Below are 9,061 nucleotides of genomic sequence, written 5' to 3' on the forward strand. Positions count from 1 at the left end.
CACACACCAGGCATGACCTCTCACACACCAAGCATGACCTCTCACACACCTGGCATGACCTCACTTACACCTGGCATGACCTCTCACACATCAGGGATGACCTCACATACACCTGGCATGAACTCTTTCACACTAGGTATGACCTTTCACACACAATGCATGACCTCACATACACCAGGCATGACCTGACACACACACCAGGCATGACCTCTCACACACCAGGCATGACCTCACATACACCAGGCATGACCTCTCACACACCAGGCATAACCTTACACACACCAGGCATGACCTCACACACACACCAGGCATGACCTAACACACACCAGGCATGACCTCTCACACACCAGGCATAATCTCACATGCACCAGGCATGACCCCACCTGCACATGACATTATTGTTTTGTTTTGTTTTAAAATGGACAAAGTTACATATTAGACGTGTTTTATATGTAGTTTTGAATAGAAAATATTGCCAAATAAACACAAAATCCTGATGGACACCCTCCTCCTTAACACCCATACGTAGCCCGGACTAACAACGTGAGGGAGTGCAACATGTGGGCAATGTCAAATTTAACTGTTATCTGTATGCAATGAAAAAATATATATAAATGATGTGTATTCGGAAAGAAAAAAGACTCGTGGGAACGTGAGAAATATGGTTAGGAGGTTGGTTTCATTGTTTCTACCGAAAGCGGAAGATTTACAAGTAAAATGTTCCGCGCTCTTAATCACCCATGTGCAAAATATATACGGCAGTAATTGATTGACTAGTCGAATTTGCATATTGAATGGTATTACTTGTTGTAGACTATATAAGCAAAACTGATTCTTTTCTGATGCTTAACCTTTTGGAAACACAGTTGACATTTTATTATTGATGCAATGCCTTACATCGTTACTTTGCGTTTTAAATATTATGAGCGTTTTTTTCTCACCCACTTAAATGTGTTTTTCAGGGTATAACTTACATATACAGCTGATTAAACTCCAGGATTATTTTCATACGAGATAAAACTATCAACATTCGGAGAACCAGCTGTGCAAATTAGCCCCTAAAATCGCAAAATGGATATACGGTGCGTCATTCTGTTGTTTATTGGAACATTTCTTGGGCTGGGAGAAACAGTCAAAGGCAGTGATGTGGTTAACAGTGCATTCATGCATATTGCAAGAGAAGATACTGCATACCTTGATGGAGCGAAAATTACTAACAAAACCATCAGTCCTGAATTATGTAATTTTACTCTGAATCCGAACAGTCAAAAATACTTCGAAAATCGTGTACAACAGATGGAACCGAAGTTTGTTCGATTCAATTTAGGTTTCACACGCAACATGTCGACAAGACTCAATATAACATACAACGACACTCTTTTCAAACCGAGATTATGGTTTTGGACTTACGATACCCAGAAAGGTCATTATCCGTACTTGACTCTAAATATTGACCATGGAATTTTGAGCTTTGGTCTGTTGGACGCGAAAACGTATGGCATGGATTTTATCCTACTTCATCCATTGCTAACGGCCAACCAAACGTGTTCCATACATTTTGGACAGAACGAAAGCATGATCCATTTGACGAATGCTTTACGTAGTCTTGTCGCGAATGCGACAGATTATGACGTATACAAGTATGAAACCAATTACTTTTGTTACTTAGTTGAAAACAGGGAGATGAAACAATCATGGACGTATTTCGCAGCACTCTACTTTAACTTCCCAGCACCTCTCATCAATTTCGAGTGTTGTGAGGTTTGGTTCGACTACACCAATAACGAGTTTGCCGTCCACGGCTGTAACAAGCAATTCGCAAAGTGGGACCTTTGTGTTTACGGACCTTATATATTAGGTGTACTACTTTTGTTATATTTCCCAATCTTGTTGTTTGAAATTTGTGACGGCCTAACCAAAGGAGAGATCGTTGAATCGTTTGATAATGACATGATAGCGGAACTGGACGTCCCGCTATCTTCTGGACCGTCTTGGGAATCAGACTGGGTGTTTCTCGATGGAAAACCGCCCGTAACCTTTTTTGGCGTGATAAGTAGCTGTTGCCGAGGAGTTAGGCATCAATACCCTTTGGGTGTTTCCAGACTTCGAAGATTTATTTCAGTGTTGCTCGTACCTTTTGTGATATATATCAAGATTTTGATGTACTCCGATGGAATTGGAAAAGACAAACTGAAAATCACAGTTTCTGATTTCGCCGAGCGTGGAATAGGGCTTGGTTTCTTAGCGATACTTGGAAATACCACAGAAAACAGAATTAAGTCGTTTGTACCAGCTTTCGGCGGCCCAGTTGGAATGGCATTAATTTATTACATATTGGGCACTATTCTTCTTGTGTTTCCGAGAAGTTTGATACAAATTGTGGAAAATGGAATGCCGACCCGTCGTGGTTGGTCTCCACTTTTTCTCGGCGTGGACGAAATTCTCCATATTGGAATGGTAAACCATGAAACTACGCCGGGTTATAATAGGGCTGCGGCGATTTGTAAGGGTCGTTTCTACATGCTGTTTACCAACACATTTTGGAAAAGATTTATTAATCTCATGAAAGAGCGATATAAGACATTATGGCATTTTTCCAAATGCAAATTGGCATTGTGTCTTCCCCTGTTAACTCTTGGGTGCCTTTTGGAGACAATAGCTTGTTTAGTGTATTTCGCGATACCATTTGTAAGCTTCAGTATCATCGTGATTAAGGGCGCAACGGCATCTGTAATGGCACAGATATCATACTACCACCGACTTAACGTTCTTCTGCGAAAACCATTGTTTTGGCCTCTTGTCATATTCGTGATATTTGCCACATTCATCTTGTTTGCGTATTCAGTAAGCTTAATATTTCTTGAAAGTTTCGTCTTCTTTTCGGAAATCATAATCTACTGCCTCGTTGCCGTTGTGTTCATGCCCTCAGCTTCGTTTGGTTATTTGTTTTTCTTCATCGTCCTTTTTTACTACGTCGTGCATCTCGTAAAAGGTTTTGGTGAAACTTATTTGGAACTACTTTCCACTGGGGTCGAGCGTTCCTTGGACCTAGACACCCATGTCAACCACGTGAGCTACCAAGATGGTCATCTTGTCATCTCAAACGTCCGAGCGCCTAACATTCGGAGTATCCGAATTAATAATACGCTTATTGAAGTTTTCAAGAACAGTTTAGAGAAAATCAAATCTTCCTCTGAAGTTGCAAGACACACACGCCAAGTTAACAGCGTTCATGGAATTCCAAAGGAACTATTTGAGTATTTAGTTAGAAAACACAGACCGGTACACATTCAACTGTTGAAACTGATATTTCAACTGACCTTCATAATAATTCTTGTGGCATTGACTCTAATTATCACGTCGAAATTTAAGTCCGGCTCTTCCTATGAGCAAGGACCGGAAGTGATGCATGTTCTATTTATGGTAACAGTTGGCGCATTACCGCGTGTGCTCGAGGTTCTGTTGACAGATGGAAGCGAAGTTGTAAAGAAACAGCTAGAGGAATCAAGGATTGAGCAGACGATCGTTCGGTACTGGAGAACCAAAACGGAAACAGAGTTGGAGTTTACTAGATCATAGTATATCAAACAATGATGAGAATATTACAATAAATCACATTTGTGTTTAATCATTTATTATAACATGGTCGCACTATTATAGAATTAACTTGTCACAAAAAGAATTATTAAAATTTATTAAAATATATAAATTATTTGACAAATATGTAACTCTCGAATGGATTTAGGACATTGTACTTGTTATTAAAATAACAGAACAGAACATATAATATTATCAGAACAGAACATATATTTACCAGAAGACCAAAAAGACATGTGGTCACATACCATACAGCAGACCGTAACTATTAATTCATAGTCATTCTATAGACCATAGAAATCCCTATTACCATGCTAATTTTCGACTATCTGCGCATGCACAGATAGTCTTAAGACCGCAAACTCCGAAGAACTACTTCTTTTCATATCCGGTTTAACCCATTTTTGTGTCAATCAGCTAATGTTAGATACCTGGGAAAGTAAGCATTCACGTACAACAATTTATGGTTCCATCCTATTGCCGGATATGCATCCATTTACCGACCTATATTTCCTTCTACCAGTGGTTTACTAAATAAAAGGCGACCTTTTTAGTATTACTAACATGAAGAAGCACAATCAAATGTTCCTGACATAATATTCCCATTATGTTTCAATGTTGAAAAGAAAGATTGTAAAATATCGCTAAAGCACTCGTACACGAACTGTGGGTGCCGTAAGTCGCAATAAAGCTCATACTCGGGTCGTGGGTGCCGTTACTCGCTAAAGCGCTCATATTCGGGTCGTGGGTGCCGTTACTCGCTATAGCGCTCATACTCGGGTCGTGGGTGCCGTTACTCGCTAAAGCGCACATAATCGGGTCGTGGGTGCCGTTACTCGCTAAAGCGCTCAAAATCGGGTCCTGGGTGACGTTACTCACTAAAGCGCTCATATTCGGGTCTTGGGTGCCGTTACCCGCTATAGCGCTCATATTCGGGTCCTGGGTGACGTTACTCGCTAAAGCGCTCATATTCGGGTCGTGGGTGCCGTTACTCGCTATAGCGCTCATACTCGGGTCGTGGGTGCCGTTACTCGCTAAAGCGCTCATACTCGTGTCGTGGGTGACGTTACTCGCTAAAGCGCTAATACTCGGGTCCTGGGTAACGTTACTCGCTAAAGCGCTCATACTCGGGTCCTGGGTGCTGTAACTCGCTAATGCGCTTATACTCGGGTTATGGGTGCCGTAACTTGCTATAACGTTCATACCCGGGTCGTGGGTACCGTTACTCGCTAATGCGCTTATACTCGGGTTATGGGTGCCGTAACTTGCTATAGCGTTCATACTTGGGTCGTGGGTGCCGTTACTCGCTAATGCGCTTATACTCGGGTCGTGGGTGTCGTAACTTGCAATAGCGTTCATACTTGGGTCGTGGGTGCCGTTACTCGCTAATGCGCTTATACTCGGGTTATGGGTGCCGTTACTTGCAATAGCGTTCATACTCGGTTTGTGGGTGCCGTAACTCACTAAAGCGCTTATACTCGGGTTATGGGTGCCGTAACTTGCAATAGCGCTCATACTCGGTTCGTGGGTGCCGTTACTCACTAAAGCGCTCATACTGGGTTATGGGTGCCGTAACTTGCTAATGCGCTCATACTCGGTTCGTGGGTGCCGTAACTCGCTAAAGCGCTCATACTCGGTTCGTGGGTGCCGTAACTCACTAAAGCGCTCATACTCGGGTTATGGGTGCCGTAACTTGCTAATGCGCTCATACTCGGTTCGTGGGTGCCGTATCGCGCTATAGCGCTCATAATCGGTTCGTGGGTGCCGTAACTCACTAAAGCGCTCATACTCGGGTTATGGGTGCCGTAACTCGCTAATGCGCTCATACTCGGTTCGTGGGTGCCGAAAATCGCTAAGACACTTGTAATAGGGTTATGGGTGCCGTAACTCGCTAAAGCCCTCATACTCGGTTGATGGGGGCCGAAAAGCCCTAAGGCACTCGTACTAGGGTTATGGGTGCCGTAGCTCTGTAAAGCACTCGTAATCGGGTCGTGGGTGCCGTTACTCGCTATAGCGCTCATACTCAGGTCGTGGGTGCCGTTATTCGCTATAGCGCTCATACACGGGTTGTTGGTGCCTTAACTCGCTAAAGCACTCATATTCGGGTTGTTGGTGCCGTAGCTTGCTAAAGTACTCATATTCGGGTTGTTGGTGCCGTTACTAGATAGGGCACTCGTACTAGGGTTATGTGCGCGTAACTCGCTAGATTGTAAAATATCGCTAAAGCACTCGTACACGGATTGTTGGTGCCATAAGTCGCTATAGCGCTCATACTCGGGTCGTAGGTGTCGTTACTCGCTAAAGCGCTCGTAAACGGGTTATGGGTGCCGTAACTCGCTATTGCGCTCATACTCGGGTCGTGGGTGCCGTTACTCGCTAAAGCGCTCAGACTTTGGTTATGGGTGCCGTAACTCGCTATAGCGCTCATAGTCGGGTCGTGGGTACCGTAACTCACTAAAGCGCTCATAATCGGGTCGTAGGTGCCGTTACTCGCTAAAGCGCTCATACTTGGGTTATGGGTGCCGTAACTCGCTATAGCGCTCATACTCGGGTCGTGGGTGCCGTTACTCGCTATAGCGCTCATACTCGGGTCGTGGGTGCCGTTACTCGCTAAAGCGCTCATACTCTGGTCGTGGGTGCCGTTACTCGCTAAAGCGCTCATAGTCGGGACGTGGGTGCCGTTACTCGCTATAGCGCTCATACTCGGGTCGTGGGTGCCGTTACTCGCTAAAGCGCTCATACTCGGGTCGTGGGTGCCGTTACTCGCTATAGCGCTCATACTCGGGTCGTGGGTGCCGTAACTCGCTATAGCGCTCATACTCGTGTCGGTTGGTGCCGCAACTCGCTATAGCGCTCATACTCGGTTCGTGGGTGCCGTTACTCGCTAAAGCGCTCATACTCGGGTTATGGGTGCCGTAACTCGCTATAGCGCTCATACTCGGGTCGTGGGTGCCGTAACTCACTAAAGTGCTCATACTCAGGTCGTAGGTGCCGTTACTCGCTAAAGCGCTCATACTTGGGTTATTGGTGCCGTAACTCGCTATAGCGCTCATACTCGGGTCGTGGGTGACGTTACTCGCTAAAGCGCTCATACTTGGGTTATGGGTGCCGTAACTCGCTATAGCGCTCATACTCGGTTCGTGGGTGCCTTAACTCGCTAAAGCGCTCATTTTCGAGTCGTGGATGCCGTTACTCGCTATAGCGCTCATATTCGGGTCGTGGGTGCCGTTACTCGCTAAAGCGCTCATACTTGGGTTATGGGTGCCGTAACTCGCTATAGCGCTCATACTCGGGTCGTGGGTGCCGTTACTTGCTAAAGCGCTCATACTTGGGTTATGGGTGCCGTAACTCGCTATAGCGCTCATACTCAGGTCGTGGGTGCCGTAACTCGCTTAAGCGCTCATACTCGGGTTATGGGTGCCGCAACTCGCTATAGCGCTCATACTCGGTTCGTGGGTGCCGTTACTCGCTAAAGCGCTCATACTCGGGTTATGGGTGCCGTAACTCGCTATAGCGCTCATACTCGGGTCGTGGGTGCCGTAACTCACTAAAGTGCTCATACTCGGGTCGTAGGTGCCGTTACTCGCTATAGCGCTCATACTTGGGTTATTGGTGCCGTAACTCGCTATAGCGCTCATACTCGGGTCGTCGGTGACGTTACTCGCTAAAGCGCTCATACTTGGGTTATGGGTGCCGTAACTCGCTATAGCGCTCATACTCGGTTCGTGGGTGCCTTAACTCGCTAAAGCGCTCATTTTCGAGTCGTGGGTGCCGTTACTCGCTATAGCGCTCATACTCGGGTCGTGGGTGCCGTTACTCGCTAAAGCGCTCATACTTGGGTTATGGGTGCCGTAACTCGCTATAGCGCTCATACTCGGGTCGTGGGTGCCGTTACTTGCTAAAGCGCTCATACTTGGGTTATGGGTGCCGTAACTCGCTAAAGCGCTCATACTCAGGTCGTGGGTGCCGTAACTCGCTAAAGCGCTCATACTCGGGTTATGGGTGCCGTAACTCGCTATAGCGCTCATACTCGGGTCGTGGGTGCCGTCACTCGCTAAAGCGCTCATTTTCGAGTCGTGGGTGCCGTAACTCGTACTAGGGTTATGGGTGCCGTAGCTCTGTAAAGCACTCGTAATCGTGTCGTTAGTTCCGTAACTGGCTTAAGCGCTCATACTTGGGTCGTGGGTGCCGTAACTCGTACTAGGGTTATGGGTGTCGTAACTCGGTAAAGCACTCGATCTAGGGTCGAGGGTGCCGTAACACGCTTTAGCGTTGATACACGGTTTGTGGGTGTCGTAACTAGTTAAAGCACTCGCTCTCGGGTCGTGGGTGCCATAACTTGCTAGGGCATTCGTTCTCGGTTCTTGGGTGCCGTAACACGCTTAATCGCTCATACTCGGGTCGTGGGTGCCGTAACTTGCTAGGGCATTCGTTCTCGGGTCTTAGGTGCCGTAACATGCTTAATCGCTCATACTCGGGTCGTGGGTGCCGTAACTTGCTAGGGTATTCGTTCTCGGGTCTTAGGTGCCGTAACACGCTTAATCGCTCATACTCGGATCGTTGGTGCCGTAACTTGCTATGGCATTCGTTCTCGGGTCTTAGGTGCCGTAACACGCTTAATCGCTCATACTCGGGTCGTGGGTGACGTTACTCGCTAAAGCGCTCATACTTGGGTTATGGGTGCCGTAACTCGCTATAGCGCTCATACTCGGTTCGTGGGTGCCTTAACTCGCTAAAGCGCTCATTTTCGAGTCGTGGGTGCCGTTACTCGCTATAGCGCTCATACTCGGGTCGTGGGTGCCGTTACTCGCTAAAGCGCTCATACTTGGGTTATGGGTGCCGTAACTCGCTATAGCGCTCATACTCAGGTCGTGGGTGCCGTAACTCGCTAAAGCGCTCATACTCGGGTTATGGGTGCCGCAACTCGCTATAGCGCTCATACTCGGTTCGTGGGTGCCGTTACTCGCTAAAGCGCTCATACTCGGGTTATGGGTGCCGTAACTCGCTATAGCGCTCATACTCGCGTCGTGGGTGCCGTAACTCACTAAAGTGCTCATACTCAGGTCGTAGGTGCCGTTACTCGCTAAAGCGCTCATACTTGGGTTATTGGTGCCGTAACTCGCTATAGCGCTCATACTCGGGTCGTGGGTGACGTTACTCGCTAAAGCGCTCATACTTGGGTTATGGGTGCCGTAACTCGCTAAAGCGCTCATACTCGGTTCGTGGGTGCCTTAACTCGCTAAAGCGCTCATTTTCGAGTCGTGGGTGCCGTTACTCGCTATAGCGCTCATACTCGGGTCGTGGGTGCCGTTACTCGCTAAAGCGCTCATACTTGGGTTATGGGTGCCGTAACTCGCTATAGCGCTCATACTCGGGTCGTGGGTGCCGTTACTTGCTAAAGCGCTCATACTTAGGTTATGGGTGCCGTAACTCGCTATAGCGCTCATACTCGGGTTATGGGTGC

The 9,061-nt window shown here is 47.0% G+C and overlaps 1 protein-coding gene across 1 annotated transcript; it reads left to right on the forward strand.

Moving 5' to 3' along the window:
* The first annotated feature begins 992 nt into the window (after positions 1 to 992).
* On the forward strand, positions 993 to 3,624 carry LOC128242230 (uncharacterized). Its single transcript, XM_052959317.1, has one exon. The coding sequence runs from the start codon at positions 1,072 to 1,074 to the stop codon at positions 3,577 to 3,579; it is 2,508 nt and encodes an 835-aa protein (XP_052815277.1). The 5' UTR covers positions 993 to 1,071; the 3' UTR covers positions 3,580 to 3,624.
* The last annotated feature ends 5,437 nt before the right edge of the window (positions 3,625 to 9,061 follow it).

This window comes from Mya arenaria, chromosome 8 (genome assembly GCF_026914265.1).
Source record: "Mya arenaria isolate MELC-2E11 chromosome 8, ASM2691426v1".
NCBI classification, from domain to species: Eukaryota; Metazoa; Mollusca; class Bivalvia; order Myida; family Myidae; genus Mya; species Mya arenaria.

Coding starts and splice junctions, on each gene's coding strand:
- LOC128242230 (XM_052959317.1), top strand. CDS start 1,072: ATGGATATACGGTGCGTCATTCTGTTGTTTATTGGAACATTTCTTGGG.